The 26,607-nt window shown below is 39.0% G+C and overlaps 6 protein-coding genes across 10 annotated transcripts in view; 3 read left to right on the top strand and 3 right to left on the bottom strand.

Moving 5' to 3' along the window:
- Positions 1 to 1,934: 1,934 nt before the first annotated feature.
- LOC123881074 lies at positions 1,935 to 2,977 on the bottom strand. The gene is made up of 2 exons (XM_045929638.1): positions 2,644 to 2,977; positions 1,935 to 2,194 (listed from the first exon to the last, which is right to left on the bottom strand). Exons 1-2 carry the CDS (start codon positions 2,905 to 2,907, stop codon positions 2,000 to 2,002), a joined length of 459 nt encoding a protein of 152 aa, XP_045785594.1. The 5' UTR covers positions 2,908 to 2,977; the 3' UTR covers positions 1,935 to 1,999.
- A 664-nt stretch (positions 2,978 to 3,641) lies between these two features.
- Positions 3,642 to 8,190, top strand: LOC123881047. The gene is made up of 4 exons (XM_045929592.1): positions 3,642 to 3,879; positions 3,988 to 4,088; positions 4,727 to 7,014; positions 7,285 to 8,190. The coding sequence occupies exons 2-4, from the start codon at positions 4,001 to 4,003 to the stop codon at positions 8,068 to 8,070; spliced, it is 3,162 nt and encodes a 1,053-aa protein (XP_045785548.1). The 5' UTR covers positions 3,642 to 3,879; positions 3,988 to 4,000; the 3' UTR covers positions 8,071 to 8,190.
- A 432-nt stretch (positions 8,191 to 8,622) lies between these two features.
- LOC123881044 lies at positions 8,623 to 12,959 on the top strand. Its single transcript, XM_045929590.1, has 4 exons — positions 8,623 to 8,820; positions 9,041 to 9,120; positions 9,203 to 11,949; positions 12,254 to 12,959. Exons 1-4 carry the CDS (start codon positions 8,816 to 8,818, stop codon positions 12,863 to 12,865), a joined length of 3,444 nt encoding a protein of 1,147 aa, XP_045785546.1. The 5' UTR covers positions 8,623 to 8,815; the 3' UTR covers positions 12,866 to 12,959.
- A 530-nt stretch (positions 12,960 to 13,489) lies between these two features.
- LOC123881067 (post-GPI attachment to proteins factor 3) lies at positions 13,490 to 17,870 on the bottom strand. The gene is made up of 7 exons (XM_045929632.1): positions 17,519 to 17,870; positions 17,184 to 17,338; positions 16,593 to 16,748; positions 15,528 to 15,652; positions 14,887 to 15,023; positions 14,118 to 14,322; positions 13,490 to 13,629 (listed from the first exon to the last, which is right to left on the bottom strand). Exons 1-7 carry the CDS (start codon positions 17,652 to 17,654, stop codon positions 13,563 to 13,565), a joined length of 981 nt encoding a protein of 326 aa, XP_045785588.1. The 5' UTR covers positions 17,655 to 17,870; the 3' UTR covers positions 13,490 to 13,562.
- A 230-nt stretch (positions 17,871 to 18,100) lies between these two features.
- On the top strand, positions 18,101 to 19,364 carry LOC123881063 (GTP-binding protein 10 homolog). Its single transcript, XM_045929623.1, has one exon. The coding sequence runs from the start codon at positions 18,158 to 18,160 to the stop codon at positions 19,316 to 19,318; it is 1,161 nt and encodes a 386-aa protein (XP_045785579.1). The 5' UTR covers positions 18,101 to 18,157; the 3' UTR covers positions 19,319 to 19,364.
- A 575-nt stretch (positions 19,365 to 19,939) lies between these two features.
- LOC123881053 (BTB/POZ domain-containing protein 9) overlaps positions 19,940 to 26,607 on the bottom strand; it is a 12,862-nt gene continuing 6,194 nt past the window's right edge. For 3 of the 5 annotated variants that reach the window (XM_045929605.1, XM_045929604.1, XM_045929601.1), the window contains exons 9-16: positions 26,145 to 26,367; positions 25,528 to 25,687; positions 24,767 to 24,894; positions 23,987 to 24,226; positions 23,589 to 23,667; positions 23,184 to 23,337; positions 22,743 to 22,769; positions 19,940 to 22,406 (exon numbers count right to left, since the gene is read on the bottom strand). In XM_045929605.1, coding sequence (XP_045785561.1) covers positions 22,243 to 22,406; positions 22,743 to 22,769; positions 23,184 to 23,337; positions 23,589 to 23,667; positions 23,987 to 24,226; positions 24,767 to 24,894; positions 25,528 to 25,687; positions 26,145 to 26,367 — 1,175 coding nt within the window. In that variant the 3' untranslated portion in view covers positions 19,940 to 22,242. The remainder of the gene's footprint in view (positions 22,407 to 22,742; positions 22,770 to 23,183; positions 23,338 to 23,588; positions 23,668 to 23,986; positions 24,227 to 24,766; positions 24,895 to 25,527; positions 25,688 to 26,144; positions 26,368 to 26,607) is intronic. The other 2 variants (XR_006799400.1, XM_045929606.1) reach the window with 2 other exon arrangements.

Genomic DNA, 26,607 nt, shown 5'->3' with positions numbered 1-26,607 from the left:
TGATCCGAAGCACAAATTTAAAAAATAAAAACTATAAGTAAGTACCTACCTAGTTAAAATATTATCAGATAAATTGTATAAAATTTTGTAGATCCTAGTTTATAATGTTAAAAATACTCTGAATAAAATGTGTAAATGGGGCAAAGGACAACAACTGCAATATACTTTTTAAAAAAAAGGAAGGGTCTGGAGGGCCACAAACGGTTGTTTGATTTAAAAAATATTCGACCTCAAGTGAATTAAAATATAATCTTGACTAATTATTATTATTTATAAAAAAAAAATATTAATAAAAAAAAATTGTTGCCGTATATTTTTTACCATCGAACGGCCGCTTGTAGCTGTCTTAGGCACTTTCAAAATTTAATCATAAAATTGCAATATTGAAAAAATAAGTTACCTATTGGAATTTAAATATTTTTTATTTAAATTATTATTTAATTACACAGCATTCGGTTGTTTTGCATTTGGTCAAAACCTGTTGAAAACTCAAAAAATCCTAGTTTTGTATTTGAGGTGCGCTTGAGAGTTAAGTAGCGATTAAGTATTTGGCTAGTAAGACTTTTTAAGTTAATATAATTTATTTATTAGAAACATTCCACTCGTAAGAGCTTACTAGTAGTTAACACCCGTAGTCATTAATTTAGTTTTTATTTGTTGACTGTTGTTAAAGTTGTGAGCAATGGTGTTATGGCCCTATTAACGCATTTAAACTGCGAGCATGATTTCAACGTGTGCTATTTTCGTGATGCGTAGGTACCCCAACAAAACTGGTAAATTAAAAATAAGAACTACGTTTAACATCATTGCGGACAACAAAATGTATGAATTTCTGTATAATACATTGTAGAGTTAGTGAATGCACTTGTGAATGACAATAAAACATCTCTGAACAATTTGGTTCGTTTTATTTATGGAAAGTTCTATGTGTAAACAAAAGCTAAACTCTCATCTTTTAGCGTTTAAACTATTGTGAGTGATATTCATCAGTTCTACTAATGAATAAAATTGAAGTGACCATCTGTTTGAACGGCCTATTCTTCGGAATGGCTGAACCTATTTTGACGGGACTTTCACAGACAAGTGTCGAACTCACGTGTTAGTTGGAGTATGCCGGACTAGTTTCGGACTTATCCGGGGTCATCTTTCAATGGTTCTTTGCTGACGATGCGACAACAAGCATACTGCGAGCCGCGCAAACTGCACAACGCAGGCACGATAGGACTCCGAACGGGTTTGAGACTAGTTAGGCATACTTCCACAAACGCATGAGTTTAGCCTTCAAACAATTATTATATCTAAACTTTAAAGCAAAGCTCAATTATCTTTGTTCAGATTCTCACAGCCACCATCTGAACAAGAATATTAAAAGGTCCACCACAGTAATTGGTAGGTACTTATTAGCTAAGTAAGCTAGGGCATCATATTCTTAGGGGTCCTAACTAAGGGGTATCTATTTATACTTTAAACCCGTAACAAATTAAGTGCTACTTGTGCCACAGACAGCTACCGTCTTCCTAAGGTCGTCGGCCAGAGCCCCACTCCAGCCACTCGTGGCAAATGTTTAAAACTAGATGCCCGCGACTTCGTCCGCGTGGATTAGGATTTTTAAAGATCGCATGGGAACTGTTTGAAATTCCGGGATAAAAAGTTGCCTATGTCAATAATTACAGGGACGCAAGCTACCTCGGTACTTACCAAATTTCATACAAATCGCGTAAGTGGATAGGTTTTTGGGAATCTCGTGGGAACTCTTTGATTTTCTGAGATAAAAAGTAGTCTATGTCCGTCCCCGGGATACCTTTAAGCTAACCGTGTGCCAAACGTCAGAATCGGTTAAAATTTTGGGCCGTGAAAAGGTAGCGGACAGACAAACAGACAGACACACTTTCGCATTTATAATATTAGTATGGAAGTGTGGATAAAACAATAAGTAAAACTCCTCACAAGTTTATTTTTCAATAACAACCAACAATACAACAGGATTTCAACATGTTGTCTATGCGTGGGCGCAAGTCTGCAGGCGAACCAGCGCGCGCTTCTCGGCCATGCGCATCTTGTCGAGCACGTCCTGCATCTCGGGCCACGGCTCGTAGCGCTGGTTGATGATGACGAGCTTGTGCACGCTCGGGTTGCGCAGGTCCATCGTGCGCGAGATGTTGGCGCGGCTGTGCGCCGTGTACACCACGTCCACCTGCGCAAAGCCAGCACTTCACGATAGCTGTGAGACTTGTAACTAAACCACGACACTTAACCCACACAGGGTCTGGCAGGCGTCAAATGTAGCCTGTAGGTACTAGACCAGCGTGGTTCTTAGTTCACGTAAGATGCGCACTATCAGTCGACTTGGTTACCGCGAATTGACAATGAAATCAAAATACAAGTGAAAAACCTAACTCCAGACGATCTAAAGCACCGAGCAAATCGCATCGCTTAACTACTTGTTTCTTCAAGGTTTCTGCGATTTGTTTATCTTTTAAGCAATCTAAGGGAAACTAAAGTATAGGTAGGTACCATAAAATGGGCAGATGTAGGTAGGTACCTATCTAGTCGCTTGTATAGGTAAATAACGTATCGAATACCCGATCCCAGTGTAATTATGAAAGAGGTTAATATGAATAACTATTATATTGTGGTACTAGCCTTATGGAAAGAAGCCCATATTAAGGACAGTGTCATGAGAGTAAGGCTGGTCAGCGTGATGAGGGCCAGAGGTATTAACTCCCAGTAGTTCTTCAAGGCGTAGGTCAGGTGCAGTCTCTTCGGCAAAGGCGCGTCGTACTGCGAGGCGGGTATCAGCTGTCCATACCGGCTCGCGCTCTGGTGGACAAGTCTCTTGACTCTGATATTCGGCACTAGAAGGGATCTTGTGAGAGGGTATAGGGGTCTGAAGAATTTCGAAAGCATTTTATAATTATTGTGGCCGAAATCTTCTTAAAAATAACTCTTGACATATAAGTAGGTACATGTCATGGTACATGTCGAAAGTTGACTGTCAAATATTTTTTTTTCAAGCTTATAAGGTTTTTGAAAGTTTTTAACCCGCGACCCAAAAAGAGGGGTGTTATAAGTTTGACGTGTGTACCTGTGCATCTATCTGTCTGCGGCATCGTAGCTCCTAAACTAATGAACCGATTTTAATTTAGTTTTTTTTTTTTGTTTGAAAGGTGGCTCGATCGAGAGAATTCTAGCTATAATCCGAGAAAATCGGTTCAGCCTTTTGAAAGTTATCAGCTCTTTTCTAGTTAGATACTGTACCTTCACTTGTCGGGGATGTTATAAATGTTTAATTTACACTTGTTGATTACCTATATATTACTCTATCTACTTATAAAGTGGGCTCTACACTCGCGGCACGAAGTCGCGCCGTTATTACGCGCCGTGAATGTATGCCGCGATCCACGCGTGAACTGTGTCCCTCCACACTCGCAACTTTTGTTCGTTACGTTGACGATGCATTCACGTTCGCGCGCCGCCGCAAACCCTTTGTCGCGGACCAAAAACTAGGCGCGAAGGCGTGAACAGCATCTACACTCGTGATTCACAGTTGTCGCGAGCTTTCGCGGCCGTTCGCGCCGCGAGTGTAGAGCCCACTTAAGTCATATCATAGTCAAGTAACCTACAGTAGTCATATCAATCAATTAAAAATGCCATGGTCCTTTGTCAATTGGATGAAATTCAAAAGTCAAACAACTTCAATTATTATTATAGATCAATAAAAAACTTAACTGTAAGAGAAAATTATTTAGATATTTGAAATTAATAAAAGAAAAAAAAGATTAAATATGAACCATGAACTTTAGATTTAAACATGCCAGAGAAATTTTATAACACAACGAACACAACCAAATTATTATTCGTTTGATTCTTTGTCTCTTGGTAAGATATTTTAATCTTTTCGTAATTAATCTCGACTACATGGACCTTTAAATATCCCTCAACTCCTAGACTCTCTAATAAACGTGATGTAAAATTTTGGAATGTTAGATAGTGGAAGGTTATGATACGTCGCACTCCGCGCCGCCGAATATCGCCTCGCACCAAGCGCAAATATCGAGCCATAAAGGACTTCGTACGAAGAGCATTCAGTGAGTTTTGTCCTTTTCATAGAAAAATTACCTTTGTCTTATCCTATGTTAGAAACTGGTCAAGTGCGAGTCGGGCTCGCATGCGAAGGGTTCCTTTCCATCGCACAAGATATTTTAATATTTTTATGCGCAACACAGCAAGTTAATGACGACAGCACCATTTATATGTCATTTAGTAAATTATTTTTTTTGTGAACATATTTTAATTTTCTTTTTATGAAGTAACCACAAATTGTTTGTTTTCGGATTTATTCCTTTATTTGTGCTATAAGGCCCACCTACCTAATTTCGTGATGCTAGGTTAACGGGAAATACCTTACCTATAGGACGAACGAACAGACAGACAACAAAGTGATCCTATAAGGGTTCCGCTTTTCCTTTTGAGGTACAGAACCCTAAAAATAATATTAAATTCATCCTCGCCAACCTGAATGGCCTACTGAAACTTTGAAGTGAGCTTGGCTGCTGAAGTGATTCGGTGGGTCGCAGCACCAGGGGTCTCATGTAGGTACATAGCACGCTTACCTCTAAGTGCGGAAGAGAAACCCAGGAAGAATGAAGAAGAATATTAGTTCATAGATTTACTGCAAATACTTATCTAGGTAGGTACCTACATACATCGTCTTTTGTAATTGCAGGAACTTCATCTCAGTGGGGTACTAAAACAAGTTCAAGTATCGAAATTAGCGTTTCAGATCTGAAAAACAAAATAACAGACATAGAACAGCAGTTAAACAATGTCAGCAAACACTGTCAAGACATAACTTGTCTCCAGAACAGTTTCAGGAAGGAATCTCAAAATTCTTTACAGCAGGTGCAGCGGGATGACGGATCCATAAACAAACAAGACACAGATGCTAATGAGGTAGAAACAAAACTTCTATACAACTCTTTGGATAGCCAACATCGCAAGTCTGATGAGAACCACAAAACCGTATACGACAATCGACATGACGATCATACAACAGCTGATATGGCATCTGAAAATCAAAAAAACACCCACAATATTCAAAACTTTCAATTTAAACAAAACAGTAACGAATCTCGAAAGAAAAGGCGTGAAAAAAATGATATTGATTTGGTTGACCCATTAAGAACAGTCCCAGAAAGAACACGTTCAAAATATGAAACAATGACACCTATTTATTCAACTAGCAGCTTTCAGTCTTTGGTAGAGTCGAGAAATAAACAATATTCAAAACCTGGTCCTTCCAATCATCGACATGAAAAAAGACACTCGCGAAAAGAATTTACCGAACCGTTTGTTTTGAACGATGAAAGAGACAGAAAAACTGTTAGGAATCTTTTAAGAAATTACAAAAGAGGAGATGATGAGCGATACAAAACGATGAGAACTAAACGTGTTTATTCCGAAGTCGATAAAGACTTCATAGCTGATATTATAAAAAGACAATATAGACCTGTTAAGTTATTTGGTAGGAAAAACTCGGATTTTAGTCAATTTTCTGCCCCCGTGTGTCGTGACCAAGACTTTACAGAACGAGATGAAATCCGAGAAGGTATTAAACTATGTTCATGTTGCTTTGATGAATGCAGGAGAAAGAAACATCGCTATGTTCGTCACACCGATCTCAGTGACATGAAAGGCATTTGCGACAAGCGTCTCTATAGTTCCAAGAAATACAGAAGACATAAACTTGAAAGAGTAGACGATTATAATAATTCAGCTTTATATGACGTTGTCCCTGTAAGAGAAAAATCAAGCCCAAAGACCAGGAGAAAATTTACAGAAGATAATATGATCGCATATCAATGTTTAAAAGAAGTTCCACCCTCTCCGAGAAGTCATAGACCGAGACTCAATTTAAAAGTACAACAATATGCAGACTACGATGATTGCGTATACTCGTATAACAGAAGGCGTCAGAGCCGAAGAAACTCACCCACGCGTGAGTTTCGAAAGAAAGCCACAAATGTGACAGAAAGTGACGTCTCTTCTGTTTCTTATTCCCAAAGAACACGGGCAGAAATCCTCAATAGCGCAAAGTGTCAGAAACCTGTTCCAATTCATGAAGACGTTGGAACATTGAACAGTTTTCAGTATTCTAATTTTGCCAACGAACATTTGAACATACCAAACAATGACACGACATTAAACACACAGTTGACAGATTTAACCGCAGATAAAGCGGATAAGACGCTCTGCGAAATCAAAGACATATTGAAAACATTTTTGCTCGAAATTAAAAAGGAATCGAGGTATAGTGATAGATCTAATAGTACGAGTAAAATTGAGACCAAACAATCGACTCAACATGAGGGTACAAAGACAAACTCCAACATGATACCAAATAGTGGAGAAAGTTTTAATAACTGTGGCATCGGGCAAAGTGGTTTACCGCCCTATTTGCCGGCCTTTCCAAATCTATCCTGTTACCCCATACTTCCAGTATGTCCTATACACTGCATGCAAAACGGCTACATAGTACCGAGTCCTAGTTACACTTGCGCTGTATGTGCTAAAAGTTCAAAAGAGCACGGCTGTCCTGATAAACAATCGTCTCACAATAACAAACCCCTTGAAGAAGTTAATACGAACAACGAAACCCAGGAGCTCATTAAGGAAATATACAAATTTGTATCCCAAAAACCAAAGTCACCCCGGACAGAAGAATATGGCAATGAGGATAGCGCTAGATCAAAAAATGAACGTTTGTTTGACAGAAAGATCCTTAGTAATAAATACGTAGGCGGCAGTAATAAAGCTTCAAAACATGATGCGAACGTTGGAACACCACATCTGAAGTACTACTCTAAAAGCTATGAAGCGATTAGGTCAAAAACACCTTCAGATAAATATAATACTAACGCTAGCTACTCAGATACGATATTAGAGAAACTAAACTTGGAAGCGACCCAGTCTTCGACTGAAAACGATTCAAGTACAGATGTTCCAGAAGAAAAGGTACATAGTTTGTTTTCGAACCCATAAAATATAATACCACAATCAACTATGGCACTGAAATTGTGTCTTTATACTATTCATCTTTCTTTTGACATATGAAACTTATAAATTTTCTATATTGTTCTGCTTTTTGTAAGTTTTCTTTAAAAAAATATAGTGAAGCGAAAAAATTTGTTGCAAGTAGTAAAATTTTGATAACTTTAAGAAAAACCGATCTTGCCGATGGTCTTAACATTTGAAACGGATTGTAATAGCAAAAATTCTTTTCAGGTCAAACGAGGCAAATTAAGAAAAGTTTTCAATCCTTGGAGACTGTTCAGAAAGAAGAAAAAAGACCTGATTGAGGAAATGAGCGAAAGCGGGAGCACTGTGCCAGTGGAAGTGAAGCCGAAGCCTCCCTTCAAGCAGCGCATACAGAGCTATGCGATGCACAGCCAAGAGTACTACCACCCACCGCCGATTCCCCACCCACACTGCTGTTCTCCTCGCTATGATTGTTGCCACTACGAGCCGAGAACGAATTATCAGCCTCCGTCACCTCCTGACTTCTGTAATTATAGTCCACACCAGCACGACCACGCTCCCGCCCCGCATTACCACCCGAAATACCCAACAGCACCACCTTATCCTAACTACAACCAGATTCCCCAAGTTCCTCTATGTCTCAAAGAGATCGAAGTGAAAAGCATAGGCACTCAGAGTGAAAGAAAAGTGTCTATTTTTCAGAAACTCGCGAAGAAGATACCAACAGCAGTACAACAGCCAGCACAAGAAGCCTTTCGACACAACGCTCCCGTTAAAGAGAAGTCAAACTTTTGGAAGAGTTTACAAGAGAACGCTAAGCAAGCCGACAATGACACCAAGAATTTTTCTCTGAAAATGCAAATGCAACTCGCACAAGGGGATGTGAACATGAAAAATGCTATGATGAAGAAACTGTTTTACAAAAGAAACCCTTTCTCGCCCAAGAACTTGATAGTGCGAACTTTACTCGGGAAGGACAAGTCTAGCTACGGCAAACCTCCGAAGATGTACCGACCTCGAATGTTCATATGACGTGTTTTGTATCCGTGTTTCTGTTAAAAAAGCGTTTTCAATTGTAAGTGTTGTTGTAGTGTTGTAGTATTGTGTTGTTTGTCAGACTCAAGATGGTCGTTAATATACTTAGGAAAATATGTAAAACTTGTTTGTATTTCCACATTTATACTTAGCTAATAACGTATTCAAATCCTATTGAAGTAACTGTAACATAGTTAGGGGTCTTCTCACGCTGATCGTCAGCGCCGAAGGTCAATATGTATGTATTACTTACTATTCAGAGGTAATACATAATATGAAGTAGGAATTACCACTGAAGCGTTCCTGAATAACGGTGACATGTTACGCTGATGAGTAATGCACTGATGCTAGAACCGATTAGGGATGAAGACCAGCGAATTAGAGAACACCAGAATTTACTAGTCATCCTAGTCATTTGTTTATCGAAGGTACTAATCGAACGCTCTTCTAATATAGGAAATATAGATAAAGGCACAGTTATGTGCCATAGAGTTTTTAATTAATTTTTATATCCTATATTTTGGAGTTAGACAACAAGCTGGCGACATTTTGTCCACAAACAATTAAAAATAAATTGACAATTCACGATACGTACAAAATCAGCATTCTATAAATTATAAAAAATCTTTGTAAAAAAGCAGTAAAAATATTTTTAGGAATCAATAAAATTGTGTTTAGACAACAAAATGAAATTATCAGTGTTTTGGAGTTAGTACCTAAAGTTCGTTATACTACAATTACAATGACGTGAGTTTTTATTGTAGTTCAATTTTAATGTTATTATATCAATTTTAATGATATTTACTCTAACTGATAAGGATAACAATGGAAATAACTGGGAAACAATAACTTAAGAGTCGAAAACAATGCTTTACTCTAGATATTATTCGCATTATTTCCCAGGAAATCACACGGAATGAAGTAATAAGTAGTCTTGAGTAAATTCTTACAACCAAATATTTTTCAGTGATATTAATATAAGCAAAGCTTGTAAACAACGCTTCAAAGGTATCGAACATTTTTTACGCAGGATTGCTTTTAATTTAGGTGAGCGCCTTCTTTCATTTGTGCAATCATTTACAAGACTTTGTTTAAGTATACATGTGATTAATTTGCGAGTCTATTGCAGGCAACACCCCATCACAGACTGAAGTTAAAATCATTTCATGCATCCCCGTTGACGTGACCGATTTGCAGGCGAAAATACAATTCTTAGAAAGGCAACTGCAAGAAACGGGTAGATGCCATGACAGGATATCAAAATCAAAGACATCCGTACAAGTAACACCGCCGCTAGGACCTCTGAAAGGACGTAGAGAAATCGACAAAGGAGGTGAAGTCAGTGATAAGGGCGGTGCAGTTGAAAGAGTGCATTGCAGTTGCAGATTTGGTGAAACGAACGGTGCAGTTGATATAAAAAATGGTGCAGTCGCTGATAAAAACGGTACAGTCAGTGATAAGAACGGTGCAAAGGACAATGTAATTGGCGATAGGGGCGGGGTAATTGAAAGAGTGCACTGCAGTTGCAGAATCGGTGAAATGAACAGTATAGTCGATAAGAAATATGGTGCTGTCAATGATAAGAACGGTAAGGTCAGTGATAAGAATGTTGTCAAGGACAATGAAGTTAGTGATAAGGACGGGGCAATTGAAAAGGTGCACTGCAGTTGCAGAGTTGGTGAAATTAACGTTGTGATCCGTAAGAAAAATGGTGCAGTTGGTTATAAGAACGGTATAGTCTGTAATAAGAACTGTGCAAAAGATAATGTAGTTGGTGACAAGAGCGAGGCAGACAATGAAAAGAATGATGCAGTTAGTAATAAATCTAGTAAACCCAATACAGGCGCGGTAGTGAACAGCATTCTATATAGAGGGTCTTACGCCAATCAGTCTAAGACTATAGCTTACTCGAACGATAAGTCGCTAAGAAGCGACAGATTACGTTACAAGCCTTATAGCGGCAGCGGCGCATCCCGGCACAGAAAATCTAATGTCTCCTTTGTTTTACCCCCCGTAGCGACCACGGATAGAGAAGAACAAGCATATTGTAGCACTAGTTCCTATGAAAACACTGATCCGGATAACCCAGTCAAAAATATCGCCGAGGCCGAACGGAAACTAGCTGCAGCTGAACGTTATTATAATAAGCTATTTAAAAAGTCGAAAAGGAAGAAAAAAGCTGACAGGGGAAAGAGTAAAACGAAAACACACCTAATATATTTCGCCCAACATATCGAAAACAATCCTTTCAATACGAATGCTTCGTTGAATCTTTATGAAACTTTGAATAACAAAACCGTGTCACTAAGCGACGCATATTTAGATAACGTAATTCGAAAACAATACGATCCTCAATTTGTCGTCCAGGAATTTTCAGACACCAGTTACTTTTCACGACCGATTTGCAGAGATACTAGTGAAAGGTTTGCACGTTCGGGTCTGTATGAATCCGATGTGTGTTCGTGCTGCCACGGACGATTTCAAAATATCGATAACTATATGCCGAAAGGTTTCGATTTCGTAAATAAATTGACACAGTGCGAACCAAACTACACAAACAGAACATATTACGATTCAAATCTCTATGACGTTGTACCTGTAAAAGAAAACACAAATAAGCTACTAAAGGAAAGTAATTCGCCTAAAAAGGACATAGAAATAAAATGTTGGCCTGAACAATTTCGCAGCAAATATCGAGACGATCCCAAGACAGCTAAGTACCAAACTTCTCTGAAACGACGTGATAATTTAACTGCCCAAACAATATACCATAAGGGGAAATCAGAGCAATATAACGTGCAGCAAAAGCGAATCAATAAACACATTCACGAAATAAGTAAGGTACCTCCAAAGACATGTTATATTCATTATAGTGACGCTGACAAAAATGACGATTTCTCTTCAGCTAAGGTACAAAAATCTGAACCCGTTAAGACAATTATGCTCAAAAACGAATCAATCGACACAGACGATTCAAACACGAATCTTCTCTTCAGCAACCAGAGCACGCAGCTGGAGTTAGTTCCAGATGATAACAAAACGGAATCAACTTTAAATCAGATAAAAAGTATCTTGCAATCCGTTCTAGCAGAGGTTAAAACAAAATCAAAAGTAAATGGCTCTATGGAGAAAACGTCGAAAAGAGATGCGGTTGTGCAAAAAGGACCTTCTCAAAATAACATGCAGGGCCAATCGACTCTACTCCATAGCTTCACTTACAATAATTCTTACAACGCAAACCCTTACTTGCCTTCCTGTTCACGACAACTTTCGGCTGGCCAATATTGCTTAGCGGGCGTGCCTTACCAACCTTCTATAAAGTATTTACAAAACTTTCCAGTATTCGTCCAACCTTCAAGACGACGCTTATGCGCCTGCTATCACAAACATTGTTCGCATAAATCTTCAAAGTATAAGCAAGCCTCAGCGGCCGCCACCAACACAGACAAATACCGAGCCGGAGAAATACAGAAGAATGATGGAAACAAAGAAATAGAAAAACTCATCAAAGAAATTCATAAGTCTATGGCTGCTACTATGGACTTTCCGACAAAAGAAAATTCCGTGAGCGAGAAAAATGTGAGAAGTATCGGTACAGTCGTAGATAAACGTGACATTGAAATTGAAGCATTGCTTCTTTCAAAGGTGCCAAATAATAGTAGACTAGTATACAACACCAGTACCCAGTCGAGAGACATGGCACGATCGATCGAGGAGCACCATTACGATAAGTCTATAGCAAACGAAAGAAACCATGAAAAAATATTACATAGATGCGAACGTAGCGCTGAGCCTATCCTTGAGGATGACGAAGAAACCGATACGTCCAGTGGCGATACTGAAGACGAAGATATCGTTAAGGAATCCGAAACACCGGTAAATATTTAACATAATAATATGTCGTTATTTTTACACGCATTCAACATTATTGTATTATCAATTACAAGCTGATTCCTACATCATCTGCGTAGATTTAGATTTCTAAATCGTGTGGGAATTCTTTAATTTTTCGGAATAAAAACTAGCCTATGCCACTCTCCACGTCTTTAACTTTGTCCATGCAAAAAATTACGTCGATCCGTTCCTCCGTGACGGCTTGATTGAAGGGTAAATCATAAAAAAAAAACACTCGCATAGGTGACGTGAATAATCTTTGATAATTTATTTTGTATGATTTCAGGATAAACAAGAAATGAAAGGCCTCCTGAAAACAATGTTCAATTCAGTAAAAATGTTTAAAAAAAGAAAAACAGACCAGAAAATACAAAGCGAAAGTGAAGCTTCCGGTGCAAGTGACTCTGACGACTACGAAACTATCTACAGTGGCAGGACAGCTGTACTGCAGCCGAAGAACCACAGACGGAGCTATCAACACCAAACTTACACAAAAGGACGATTCGAGGAACAAAATGCGTTGAGACCGATACACGGAAAGGGTAGAAGGTCACCATATTTGGAGCAAGAGTACAGGCGGCAGTGGAACGAACGACTCATGTTCAACAAGCAAGAGAGGAAATATTCCTCCGAACGACGTATCTCCAAACCATCACCTCTAGAAAATTCACAGCCTGTGTATTGGACTAACTACGACGCTAGAAGCGTCTTGGTTGACAACAAGCGAAGCCCGCTCAAATATGTAAATTCTAAAGCGAAGACGAATGAATTAAAGCGTGATTCGCTCGAAAAACTAAACGGTGGCACTACTCGAATGAAAGAGAATCGTGGATGGTTTAAGAAACATAAGGTAGTTAATTGTGGAGAACAGTGGAAGAAGTTTGTATTGGAGAACTGATGTGTTCGTTTAAAAATATTGGCATAAGCTACACACAGTACCGCCGCAGATAGATATAATCTGTTTTTCCTAAGCTAACTCAAAATAAAACGTAGGTAAATGAATGGCACAAAACTTCTCGGAAAAACGCGTAAACGCCGCGCCGCAAGTTTCCCTGCGCTTTATGTAATAATATACGTATAGTTAATAATAGATAGGTTGTCTATCGTTTGTATCGCAGTTTCATTGTTAGTTCGCGGAAAGAATGTCCTAAGCGTCGACAGAGCGTCACTTACGCGTTTATGCGAGAAGAGACTTGTTTATCATTTGAGTCAGCTCAGTAAAAATACATTGTACCTATAATTTAGGCCAGGAATTTCACCCACCCCGGTCACTGTGTGTTAAAGGTTTAGCATATAACTGAGTAGCCTCCTGAGGTAATTGAGCGACACCGGAGCAGTGCCAATTGTCATAAGTTGAGGAATCACTGAGCTCTCGCGTCACGTCACACCCCTCCCTCACCGTTCCACTACCGCAGGAAACCTATTCAGCAACGCATTATAGGTACCTTAAAATACTTAAATGTTTACTTTTTTGTCAATTTCCCTATGTAATGTGCAGTATCAGTTAAATAAAATTCTCGTAAAAGTTCGACTAGTGGTTTATTTTTAACTTAAAAATAATTGGAAGTAAATAAAGCTAGCACACGTACAAATACCTATGGTAACTTCAAGTCACTCTTGACGCTCGATAGCCGCAGGTACCTCAGATCGTCGATCACGAATCTGTGGACAAGGTCATGTACCATAAAACCAACTACTTCTATTTCTCGTTCAGGGAGTCGAGCTAACATAGGGCACTCTCTCTTGCACAATTGTATAGAAATGAAAAGGACGCACTATGATCGTGATTGGTCAGACCTATGATGTATATTAATATGTTTTGAAAGGTAGGTTTGACCAGATTTCTCTAAGAAACCGCAGTTATACGTTCGTTTACAAAGCATTGGAAAAAGATTTTGCTTGACTAATAAATAGTAAGTACTTAAACGTTGGTACATGGTGCTATTCAGTCTTATACTTACTTGTTTCCGTGGATAGAATAGTACAGAAAATGTAAGCTCGTTTGTGATTGGTTGGTCACTCAAAATGGTTAACACCCACTGACTTTTTTGTCTTTGTCATTTGTTTTAGATAACATAACAGAGAGAGGCCTATATATACTTCTGACCGTGGCTAGAGTGTAGTAAATTATGATAGTAAAAGAATCTAACCTATAGAACAACCCCGGCAGTAGCGCAGTGGTTAGATGCCACAGCGCGTGCGCGTCCCACCCGCGGCGCGGGGGGAAATCCCATAGTTCCATCGTCAGAAACACTCCCGATAAGAACGTGAACGTGACCAGCCGCCAAACATAACGGCCGCCCGCCACGTACTGATACCACGACCATAGCAGCCACAGAATTGAGCCCGTCACGCCTGTACAGACAATTCAAAGATAATATTATAAAACTCCAGACATGCAAAACTTATACAATAGTATTTTAAAAGGTGAAGATTAATTTCCCGCCAAACATATTTTTAAGTCAAAGTCATGGCAATCGGGGTGGGGACGCCCCGCACACCCACACAGCCCCCGCGCTATCCTGTGATAGCGCGGACCTTGTGCGGCGCGTCCCCCTCCACGACTCACGTCATATCCCGATTGCCATGTCGACCTGTCGCGAACTATACCATTATACACTTTTGAACATACCAAAATCGGCCAACGCGTCTAAACAGATTTAACTTCAATAAAAAATAATAAAGTTTATAGACTAGCGCTTGGCTGCAATCAGACTTGCTGTCAAGTGATGAAGCAGTCTACAGATTGCTACTTGCACACTTGCCTAGCAGATGCCTATTCACTCTTGGCTTGAAGGTAGGTAAACTTGTAAGGAACTTTAAAGGATATTAAAACTGGAGGGAAAACTGCTGCCGGAAGGGCATCCATATTCTAACGGTTCCAAATTAGCTAATCGTTTCGCACTTGTTCGTTCTTACCAAAGAATACGTTAACTTGCATATTGTAGTCGTAGTCAATCCGGCCCGTGTAGAGGTACCGCACGTGTTCCACATAGTACAGCGTCAGTAGCGCTATCACTGTCACTCCCACCGCACGTGCTCTGCTGGAGAATATTCTGGAACAAGGAGTTTTGTAAGACAAGTATATGACAATCAACATTTTTAAGGGCTTCCAAAGCACATAGATTTTGCTTGTTGAAAAAAAGGAAAAATGGAAACCTTATAGGATCACTTAGTTGTCTGTCTGTCGTGTCTGTCAAGAAAACTTATAGGGTACTTCCCGTTGACCTAGAATCATGCAATAGGTAGGTAGGTAGGTCTTATAGGACAAGTAAAGAAAAAATCCGAAAACCGTGAATTTGTGGTTATCACAGAAAAAATTAAAATGTGTTCATGAACAAATAGTATTTTCAAAGTAAGATAAATATACCAAGTGGGATATCATATGAAAGGGCCATACCTGTACATTCTAAAACAGATTTTTATTTATTTTTATACATAATAGTTTTTGATTTATCATGCAAGATGTCGGAGAAATATGCAAGTACGGAACCCTCGGTGCGCGAGTCTGACTCGCTCTTAGCCGGTTTATGGATTTAGATTTACTTATCGATACTCACCGTGCTATGGCCGCTATGAGCAGACTCATGACCATGGACAGAGCACACGCATAGTCCATGAACTCTGTGAAGAACTTGTCGCGTGTGTGGAACACCGTCGACCATATCCATGCGTTTATACACACCTGAAAGAAGGACCGGAAAGGCGAACTATAAGTTTAGACTCTGAGTACATACATCGTCGTCATACGCTAGATGCCCACAGTTGAACATACTTAGTGCTGAAGTCTCTAGTGCTGAAGGGACTAGGTGAAGGCTTTTTATATGAGCTGGATATAAGCAGTTGTGAGGTTTATGTTTTACTAGCCGATGCCCGCGACTTCGCCCGCGTGGATTTAGGTTTTTTGAAATCCCGTGGGAACTCTTTGATTTTCCGGGATAAAAAGTAGCCTATGTGCTAATCCAGGATATTATCTATCTCCATTCCAAATTTCAGCCAAATCCGTCCAATAGTTTTTGCGTGAAGGAGTAACAAACATACACAAACACACACACACACACACATACAAACTTTCGCCTTTATAATATTATAGTGTGATTTATTTTTACTAGATCATGCTTGCAACTTAGTCTGTGTGGAATGTGGATACATTATGTTTAAAAAAACCAGCGAGAACCATAAATTTTTACGGGACAAAAGTAGCATATGTGTTAATCCAAGGTATAATCTATCTCCATTCCAAATATCAGCCAAATTCGTCTAGAAGTTTTTGCGTGACAGAGTAAAAAATAAAAACACACACACCGCACACACACAAACTTTTGCTTTTATAATATTAGAGTGACAATATTATTCTTTACAATGTACCTGCTTATCTCTCTTAATAACAAATCCTAACTTATCCCAAACATGCAACATTTCCTACATAACTAATCTTAAGCTAACTTACATACTTAACCAAAACTTTAAATGAAACTTAGATCAAGGATTAGAAAAATGTTCTAGTCTGTTTTTCCTTATACTTATTGCAGAAAAGATCTGTTTAGATTCATAAACTGACTCTGATTAAATTGTAGAAAGATAACAAAGTAACTTTAAAAGTAAGGTATAGGTTTACGTCTTACCCAAGCAAAACCATGCCAGAACATGACCATAGGAGTATCCTTGATGGGAAACTCCCTGATGATTTTTCTGTACATGTAGATATGTACAAGCAGGTTGAGCACTGACGCGAAGGCTGATGCAGGCTCCTGCACTCCCAGGATTCTTCTGAATGGCCACTGGTGGACAAATTGCATATTATTAGCCTCAAACACTTGTATGTAGTATGTATATAATGTCTTATTAATTTTATGTCATAGTTCTTTCCACTGATAGTCTAGTCTAGCACTATTCCATGTGTTGGTTAGTTAAATTATTTCAATATAAGAGATTGCCTTAGCAATAAGGCCGCCCTTGCAACCTTTTGTATGGTGTCTTATGTATCTTGTATTGTTTTCCTTTTTGTATTAGCAATAAGGATTTCTAAATAAATAAATTATTTGCTGTTGATCCATTGTGTAGAGACTGCATACACTAAATTAGCACAATACACATAATCTAGACAAAACTACAAAATTGCTGCCATGTTTGTTATGGTACATACAAGTAGGTTGTACCCCAAAAGACAGTATGAACAAATTGAAATGAACTGAATGTGAGTGAGGGATTCATACTTTTCCATGAAATTTAGGTATCTGATATCCTCTCTCTTGGTAGCCCTGCACCGTGCGCCACATGCAGTGGTAGCGGCACTCGTCCTCACAGCCCCAGCCCAGCAGCCAGGCCCAGGTGTCTTGCAACTTTGCTCCTTCTCGAGTAAATACTCCATCTGAAATTAATAATAATTGATTGAAATGAAAGGTTGATACTATAGTAATCCAACAGGTACCTAGGTCGTGAACTTTTGAATTACAGTCTGTTAATTTAATGCAGAGCAGTAATTTTACTGTCTGAAACACAAGCGATTATTTAGTGACTCCGAAAATGTAAGAAAGTGTAATTTATTTACCTGAAGTGCAGTTGGTATTTTTGCACTTTTGTAAACATTTTTGATAGAAAGGCGATCGATCGCCGTCACTACATGAAATAAGAGGAACTAATAGTGATAACGTAATTAATAAGATATAATGTTTTAATTCATACATCGTTAAAAATATTAGGGAAAATCGTAAGCCGATTCGATTAAAACTTATGTTTGGAAAATAGTAACTGATGATGGATTAACTGACATGGATTCATGTTATGTATTCCACAGAATGTTCAACTAGGATACACTTTTCTGTAGCAATATGTATTTTAAAAAAAAATTAATGGGAATGAAATTCCAACGTAGTGAATGTTTTTAGTTTTATTCCTTTTGTTGTTTTGTTGATAATTGATAACATGATAAGCTTGTCAAAATCAAATAACACTTGACATTTGCATCACAGATGATAATAACCTTCACCATAGATAACTGCTAAACGAATCTAGCAGCAGTTGATAGTGTGTATGAAATCTATTCATCAATCAACAAGTGGAAAATCGTACAGCGCCGAGCGCAGCACTATTTCATTGTCATTTTGTCAAGTTTTTAATTAACCTTAAAATCTATTTTTATTTAGATTTTTATTAATGAGAATGTATAAAAGCTTAATATTATTTTAAAATGGTTTTTCTTAGTAGAACTTGGTTTGCAATTAAAGAATTTAAGCGCCCGCGGAAGTTTCTTCGCAGTAAGTTTATTGATACCGTAAGAATTCACGTTAAAGGAGGTACAGGGGGAACCGGGACTCCAAAATTTGGTGGCCTCGGCGGACAAGGAGGATGTGTTTATTGTGTGGGCAAAGAAAATGCCAACTTAAGGTCTATTATGAATAAATTTCGAGGCAAAACTGTTACTGCAGGACACGGCGAAGATAGTCGCAAAACAAAGATCGTGGGTACTCCCGGTGCAGACGTAAAACTCGAGGTTCCGCTCGGAGTCACAGTATACAGAGAAGATGGTCAAGTCTTAGGGTCGATTGACAAAGAGGATGAGATGCTTATAGTAGCGCGCGGTGGCCCGGGAGGCATCAAAGACAACAACTTCCTTGGACACTTTGGTCAAATGCATCACATACGTTTAGACTTAAAACTAATCGCCGATATTGGCCTCGTAGGCTTCCCAAATGCAGGAAAAAGTTCTTTGCTACGTGCGATATCCAGAGCCAAGCCTAGAATAGCAAATTATCCATTCACTACAATAAAACCTAATAAAGGCATTATACAATATGAAGATCTGAGACAGATATCTATAGCGGATCTTCCTGGTCTTATAGAGGGTGCACACATTAATGTTGGTCTGGGGCATAAGTTTTTGAAACATGTTGAGAGGACTAAATTACTTCTATTCATAGCTGACATTCAAGGTTTCAAATTAAGCCATAAGTATCCATTTAGATCATGTTTAGAAACAATATTGCTTCTCAACAAAGAGCTAGAGTTATATGATGAAGAGTTGTTAGATAAGCCTGCAATATTAGCTGTTAATAAGTTGGATTTGCCAGACACAAATGATAAATTTTTAGAAGTTAAAGAAGCCCTTAAGAATATGGATCAAGTTATTAAAGACATCCCAGAAGAAATCCGACCCAATAAAGTTATAAAATTTGAAGATATTATTGGTATATCTGCTTCGAAAGGAGAATCCATTGATGAATTGAAGCACGTGTTGAGAAAACGGCTAGATGAGTATGCAGAGGAAAATAACCCTGATATTATAGATGCAAGTACACTGTTGAGAAAGAACAGAGCAATCATTAGGGAAAGAGGATCTCAAGTTACTTAATAATAGCAAACTTATCATTTAGTTGTAAATAAAATGGATTCATAATTATTAAATTTAGTTTAATTTTCTTTATCACACTAATATTATAAAGGCGAAAGTTTGTATGTGTGTGTGTGTGTGTGTGTATGTTTGTTACTCCTTTACGCAAAAACTACTGGACGGATTTGGCTGAAATTCAAAATGGAGATAGATAATATCCTGGATTAGCACATAGGCTACTTTTTATCCCGGAAAACCAGAGTTCCCACGGGATTTCGAAAAACGTAAATCCACGCGGACGAAGTCGCGGGCGTCAGCTAGTTCTTCATAAAATCAATAATTGAAATAGCAATTTGAATAAATTTATTTTTTTGTCAATTTAAATAAAACTCAATGGCATCCTAGGCAAACTTGCCAGCAGCAGGTTTGATTACAACCAAGCATTAGGTAGTCTATAAATTTAAAAAAAAATACTGAACCAATTTTGGTCTTTGGTAAAACTTTTTTCGTGATGAAAACATGTAAAATAGAATTTCTTTCCTTTTATTCGCTGCAATTGCAGCATTTCTGTATATGCTTTTATGTCCAAAAGTAAACCTGAAATTTGAGGAATATGGTTTAAAGTAAAAAAGGCCAATTTAAAATTACAATCTATTTTTATTAAAATAAAAGCTCAATGAAATTTGCCTTAGTGATAGTATTAGCATCTATATAATAATCAAAGATAACTCTAATCATAATATACTTTAAATACCATCAGTGAAGGACAAAGCATAGACATTGTGTTTCTAACAATCGTTTACAAAGACAGGGGCCACAAACTCATCTGTCTAAACTGCAACAAGCTCATGATTGATCTTTACTATATTTATGTCATGTATTCTGGCTGCAGCCATGATTCGCCAAACACTGATAGAGATGCAGTAGAGTATGTATAATGCAGTATGCACTGTCTACCACAGTAGAGATTTTGTTAGGCAATAATGGAGTGTAGGAATATTTCTATGCTTTATCGTTCACTGATTAACATCAACTTTACAAATTCTTTTATCACAGTACATAATCTTACCCATTCTCTTACAAACTAAGTACAGAAACAACACAATTTACTTAATTATAATGCTATAACAGTAACTGGTAATGGTGACTTCTCAAGGTGGGTGCAAAGTACAAAGTTCTTAGATGATTTCTTATCCACCTTACAAATCCCTAATGGACATACACTCAGATACATAAAATGGATTATTTATACACTTCACTATAATACTTGGTAAGAAATCTTGATTTAGTTAATTTAATACAGAGGATATGATATTAAATTTTGTTCATATTATCCCTTTTCCAATTTTTGTCCCGTCTGTTTAACATTAAGATTCAGCAGAGGAGAATAAGATACTAATATACAAACAATCACTTAACCTAAACAGAAAAGTTCCATAGCAAAGATATTTGAGAATACATAGATTGATATTACACTAAAACTTAGATGGTATAATTAGAATGGAATAAATTAAAACACGTAAATACCATGCAAAGGTAACATTTTAGATTAGTTCAATATTAAGACTCACTCACATATGGACAGCCCACATGCAAAATTATTTCATATACTGATAAAGATATATATAAAGATGGATACAGTTTGAAGTTACTGGGCACTGGTCGGTCTTGAAACCGGTCAAGTGTGAGTCAGACTTCCATATAAAGGATTCCGTACTGTTCTACCATACAGGTTAAACATCGCGGCCAATTCGAAATTCGCCATTTTGTTTTTTTATTAGTTATTAGCAATAGAAATACATACTGAGAAAATTGCAAGCCTCTAACCTCCCGGTTCATGAGATACAACCCGCTGACAGACGGACAGACAGCAGAGGCTTAGTAATAGGCTCCCGTTGGCACCCTTTAAGTAAAGACACCTACAAATATCATCAGAGGTGCAGTGCGCGGGCGGTTGCTCCGCTCCGCACATCCTTGTAACCATCTATTTTGTCAACTCTCGTGACACGGCAAATTGGCGCCCAGCAATTTTATAGCATTGGCTTTATAGCCACTCTTTGCTGACAGATAATAATAGACTAGAAATCACTAAACTACTTACAAACTAAATAATGAATGAACAACAGAAAATTACTTCAGCTACATGTCATTACAGTACGAAAATAAATAAAAAGGATATATTTTTAAGTTTTTCGTTTAGTTTTTTATAAAAGAAGCCAATTAGCATTGGCAAAAACAAAGGACTTACGTAGCACATCTTCAATACTAATTAAAGTAAGTGATTTTTATCTTTTTATGTTATCGACAATAATCTCAATTTAAGTTCTAGTGTTTCACTTTAATAACATACAAATATATATTTTTCTCTTGATATGGAAATAATATATTATTATAATGCTTAAGTTTGAAGCTATCCTACCTACCTTTATTTTCAACAGTTTTTAGAAATTTTTCCACGGCACATCAAACATAGCAAAATAATTAACAAATCTTGGTATCAATCCTCAATCCAAAGTACCCATGTCCAGGCAATGATATAAACTCTAGATAAGCAAAGCCCATACAATTTTGTAGTATTATAAAAACAGGTTTAATACAGGCATGTTTGTAAATACAGCATATAACGTACAGCATCTAAGGATGCCATTAAGAGCCATTACGCACGGTTGACTAGTCGCCCGGCAATTCGGTCAACGGAAACCGTTAGAACCTGTAATTTATATGTACGTCGCCGTGCGTATGCACCCGATGTTGCGGCGACTGCATGCGTATACATACGGTGACTTCCATACAATTTAAAGATTCTAACAGTCGCTGTCGACCGAGTTTCCGGGCGACTAATCGACCGTGCGTAGTGGCTCTCAGTCTGTATGGTTTGCGGAGGCCGCTATGAAAGTGCATGTTGGAAGGTGGAAAGCGAGTGGCACTAGTCGTTTCTCCCGGGTTCAGTCGTCGTATCCTTCTTCAGCCTCGGTGGCGGTCTCCGCGGGCGGCAGGGAGCGGCGCGCGGGGGCGGGCGGCGGGGAGGGTGCTCCGCCCTCGCCGCTGGAAGAATCCCCATCTCCAGCGGGGCTGGGGGTCCGGGGCCGGGGCTCCGGGGTGCCGTTACCTGGAACGTGATATTTTGTGTCAAGGCACAGGGCTGCCGACTGCAGAGTCGTAATTTTTTGTATTATTTGAGGCATTATTAGAACAATATTTTCGATTAATAAAATTTATTTTCGTAGAATCAAAACATACAAAAATAAATCATGAACTAAAGTTAAGAGTATGTTTAGACATAAACCGAAAAGATGCAGGTTCCTTCTACCTAAAACAATAAATATGGAAACTTACTAGGTCGAAGATAAAACATTAAAATATTACGGCGATATTAAATGCGTGCATTATATTTTAAATACTAACACTAATGAAGCAACAATGTAAACATTAAATAAGGTCATACTTAGTTCAAATTTGAACAGGCTAAGACCTGCAACATAAAGCAAATTTCGTTTTTGATACAAGGACAATTTATTATTAATCTTTAATTTTCTCATTCATTTCACATCATAACTTAATTACATTATTTGAACTTATGAACGGCGAAGGAAAACGTCGTGAGGAAACATGCATGCCTGAGAGTTCTCTGGCGTCAAAGATGTGTGAAGTCTGTCAATCCACATTTAACCAGGGTAGACTATAGTCAAATTCTTCATATTCTGAAGACCCGTGCTCAGTAGTGAGCCGGTGATGGATTGATGATGAAGTAAGGATCCATAGGCAGGGTGGTCTTTGGCGGTGTTACACGCCCAAACACGTCAAAGTGTGCTCTATAGATTTCAACCTAAGACACTAACATTTGAACACGCCGGTGTTCTTCAGTGTAATTCGTTACAGAACTCACCTTCAGGCGGGCTGCGCCTGCTGTCGCGCGACTCGCGTGCGTCGCGACTGTCGCGCGCGTCGCGGTCGCGCGACGGGCGCTGCTTCTTGGCGGCGGGGTCCTCGCGCGCCTCCTCCACTTGAGCGGGGCACTCCAAATGCACTAGGTGGAAAACCTGGGAAACATAATTATTACAAAACTAGATGAATCCTGCGACTTCGTCCGCGTGGATCCGTTATAAATCCTGTAGGATTTTTTTGCTTTTCCGTGATAAAAAGTTGTCTATGTCACTTTCCAGGTCTTTAACTAGAACAGAGAAGTCGAAATTAAATTCCTTAAAACATCTACCATATTGAATGTACGATGACGTCACATTCTATGGTCGTCGACCAAATCTAGTATGGTTCTATAGTGGAGATTACATACTTCGTTAACAGTGTTATTGGTGCCGACGATACGAATAATGGAGACTGGCCGCGGAGTAAAGTAGATCACTTGCCATGACCTGCAAGAAACAACGTACTTTCAATCAAATGAAAAAAGCCCCAAAGTCCCAGATGAAGAATATCAATTCCAAAATAAATCCCAGAATTTTTTATTAGGTTTTGAAGTCCAGGAATGGTTCCCGGTTCGAAACAGATATAATGGAAACTATGTTCTGATGTTAATTTAAAAGAAGATTGACAATACCGAATAAATCCTTGAATCAAACCTAATACCTATCTGGAAATCCTGAAATAGATTATCAAGCCCCAAAATAGATCCTCAAGTCCTCAAATAGATCCCGAAGTACTGCAACAGATCCTGAAGTGTTCTTAACTCACCGACAAGGGTCACGTGTTCTGTCAGCCACCATGTCCCAGTGCCAGTAGTTGAGCGAGACCTCCACGTAGTAGGAGTAGTGGCGGTAGTCGCAGTCCCACAGCAGCATGCGGATGGAGGACAGCAGGTAGGGCTGCGCTAACTGCACCACTATGGCGCCGGAACCCAGCTGGTGGCACGTGTAGCCTTGTTCCCAGTCGTAGTGCTCTGTATCGCCGTTGAGAAGGGCGTTGCGGGAGCGGCTGCGAGCAAACAGAACTAACTAAGCTATCAATCCGGATCATCATTGACAATCAACATCAATGATTGCAACTGCTGGTCGATTGTGGACCTGCACCAATCATTATTACAATCTCAATTGTCGACTGGCTAAATGTAATTCTTGTTGCAAGAATGTATTGTAGCTAATAATGAGTGAGCGTCAACCAAGCAGAGGTGATTGCGATTGTGACGTTATAACTATCATTTTACCGTAATCGAGTTTGAACGTGTAAAAATTAGATTACTTATTGATTATTGAAATTAGATTACTTATAACTATTGATTATTATCTATCCATCTGCATCTCACACGATCAATCTGCTGCTCTACCGCGGTAATTTGACAGCTACAGTGTGACAATCGCAATCACCTCTGATTGGCCGAAACTCTCCCGCTATTTGCTAAAATGCATTGTTGCAAATGCATTGCAAATGTAAAAATAGTATAAATTAGACCAACCACAGCAATTTAAATTGTATTGCAATATCCAGACGGGGGGGAGGTCGGGTTCTCAGTCTCACCTAATGCCTTCAATGACGACAGCGGAGAGGTCCAACGTGGCGACATTGTGAGTAGGGCAAACCAGTCCGTCGCGCAACGGCGGCACGCGTGACGTGTGCAGCGCCTCCAACGATACTGCGTGGAAAACCTGCGCAAATTCATCAGTTATGGGTGTAGGGACACAAGTAACATGATGCCCGCGCCTGAGTCAGCGGACCACCGCGGCTGCCGAGGAATTATAATTTTATTCTATATATTTTAACGCAGTCTGTACTACGTTCCCTTATTGGTAACACGCGTTGATAATAAACGAGATTATAAGGGAGATGTAATATTTCTTTATATCTCCCACCTTAGGAGAGGCCAACATCCCCTAAATGGGTTCTTTGCTGATTGATTCCATTATTCTTCTTCAACTTGTTCCTTTCACATTGTTTCAGCGAAGCTTTTTTTAACGACAAAAAACGAGACACACACGAGATAGAAACTTCTCATTGTACTTTTTTACACAACGGACATTTACTTCTTGATATTGATTGATATTTGACTAACTGGATTGGACCGGAAAAAATTACTTTCACCAAAAAATTCATAGAAGCTTCGCTTCATCCCAATTTTTTTTTCATGGGCATCAGACACATTAGGACACTGTCTTGAACCCTTAACAAGGAATAAAGCAGGTTGCCCGAGCCTAGTCCTAATTTTTATTATAAATATTTTGTCAAGTTTTTGCTCCTGTTGTTTTGTGCTACGTTTTTGGTTCATGGCACTGGACCCTAACCTTGTTGACAGTGTTGCTGGTGCCCACGATCTTGATGAACTGCACGACGCGAGGCTCGAAGTAGAGGTTCTGCCACGAGCGGCAGAAGTAGTCGCTGTGGTCGATCACGCGCACCCAGTCCTTCTGGTCCACTGACACTTCGATGAAGTATGCGTACGATCTGTATGGAGCAACAGTTTCAATTATCTAAATATATAAAAAATGCACGGAACTGAGAACCTCCTCCTTTCTTGGAAGTTGGTTTATAAGAAAAGGCTCGACTGACACATAAACGCCCAGCCTAAGCCCTTGGACCTAAAAAGCTGAACTTTTGCACATAGTTTCCCTTTACGATGTAGACAAAAACTTTTTTAACTCCCACAAGATAGGTAATAAGAACGATTTATATATTTTTCCAAGCGAAGCCGCGGGCGGTTACTATTAATAGATAATCCTCTCGGAGATTAAATATGAAAAAACTGCAAATCAGTACCAGATCTTTATAACCAGAGAACAACATCAAATTCAATCATTAACCAAATCCAGCCTATGCTCCTCATTTTGGAGGTAAGTGGGAGGGGAAAATGAAATCAAAAAATACCCTCCCCAAGACGTTTCACTTCTTTCGACAGGCTCACCTGTTATCCCGGTCCCACAACAGAAGCCTGATATGATTGATGATGGTGGTAGTGGCGAGCCGCACGATGATGCCCGGGTTGTCCGGCGCATCGGATATGGTGTGCCGCGTATATCCTCGCTCCATGTCGTACATGTCCGTGTCGCCGTCGAGTAAGGCGGAGCGCATGTCGCCGGCGATGACGCGGGCGCCGCGCTTCATGGTCGCGACGTTCTCTTCCGGAACTAAAACAAGTTTCTTTTATTACAAAACACCATTGACAAACTCAAAATCATTTATTCAAAGTAGGTACTATTGTACACCTTTTGATGATCAGAATTGTTAGATTTGTAAGATGATAGTGGTGATAGTTAATTACGTAAACTTAAAACGAAAGCTACGAGGGTTACAAACGCGCCTAAGTCTGAGAAGAGCGAAAAGATTTCGTGTTGCTTGAATTGCTGCATTAAGATACTTGTATTACA

The sequence above is a fragment of the Maniola jurtina genome, chromosome 3, assembly GCF_905333055.1.
Source record: "Maniola jurtina chromosome 3, ilManJurt1.1, whole genome shotgun sequence".
Classification (NCBI taxonomy): Eukaryota; Metazoa; Arthropoda; class Insecta; order Lepidoptera; family Nymphalidae; genus Maniola; species Maniola jurtina.
The sequence above is the reverse complement of the archived record's forward strand: the minus strand, read 5'-3'. Positions and strand labels throughout refer to the sequence as shown.

Coding starts and splice junctions, on each gene's coding strand:
- LOC123881063 (XM_045929623.1), top strand. CDS start 18,158: ATGGTTTTTCTTAGTAGAACTTGGTTTGCAATTAAAGAATTTAAGCGC.
- LOC123881067 (XM_045929632.1), bottom strand. CDS start 17,654: ATGTATGAATTAAAACATTATATCTTATTAATTACGTTATCACTATTA. Junction 17,339..17,518: donor AAATACCAACTGCACTTCAG/GTAAATAAATTA, acceptor TATTAATTTCAG/ATGGAGTATTTACTCGAGAA. Junction 15,653..16,592: donor TCTGGCATGGTTTTGCTTGG/GTAAGACGTAAA, acceptor TCCTTCTTTCAG/GTGTGTATAAACGCATGGAT.
- LOC123881074 (XM_045929638.1), bottom strand. CDS start 2,907: ATGCTTTCGAAATTCTTCAGACCCCTATACCCTCTCACAAGATCCCTT. Junction 2,195..2,643: donor TATGGGCTTCTTTCCATAAG/GCTAGTACCACA, acceptor GGCTTTGCGCAG/GTGGACGTGGTGTACACGGC.
- LOC123881047 (XM_045929592.1), top strand. CDS start 4,001: ATGATACGTCGCACTCCGCGCCGCCGAATATCGCCTCGCACCAAGCGC. Junction 4,089..4,726: donor CTTCGTACGAAGAGCATTCA/GTGAGTTTTGTC, acceptor TTGTAATTGCAG/GAACTTCATCTCAGTGGGGT. Junction 7,015..7,284: donor CAGATGTTCCAGAAGAAAAG/GTACATAGTTTG, acceptor AATTCTTTTCAG/GTCAAACGAGGCAAATTAAG.
- LOC123881044 (XM_045929590.1), top strand. Junction 9,121..9,202: donor CAGGATTGCTTTTAATTTAG/GTGAGCGCCTTC, acceptor AGTCTATTGCAG/GCAACACCCCATCACAGACT. Junction 11,950..12,253: donor TTAAGGAATCCGAAACACCG/GTAAATATTTAA, acceptor GTATGATTTCAG/GATAAACAAGAAATGAAAGG.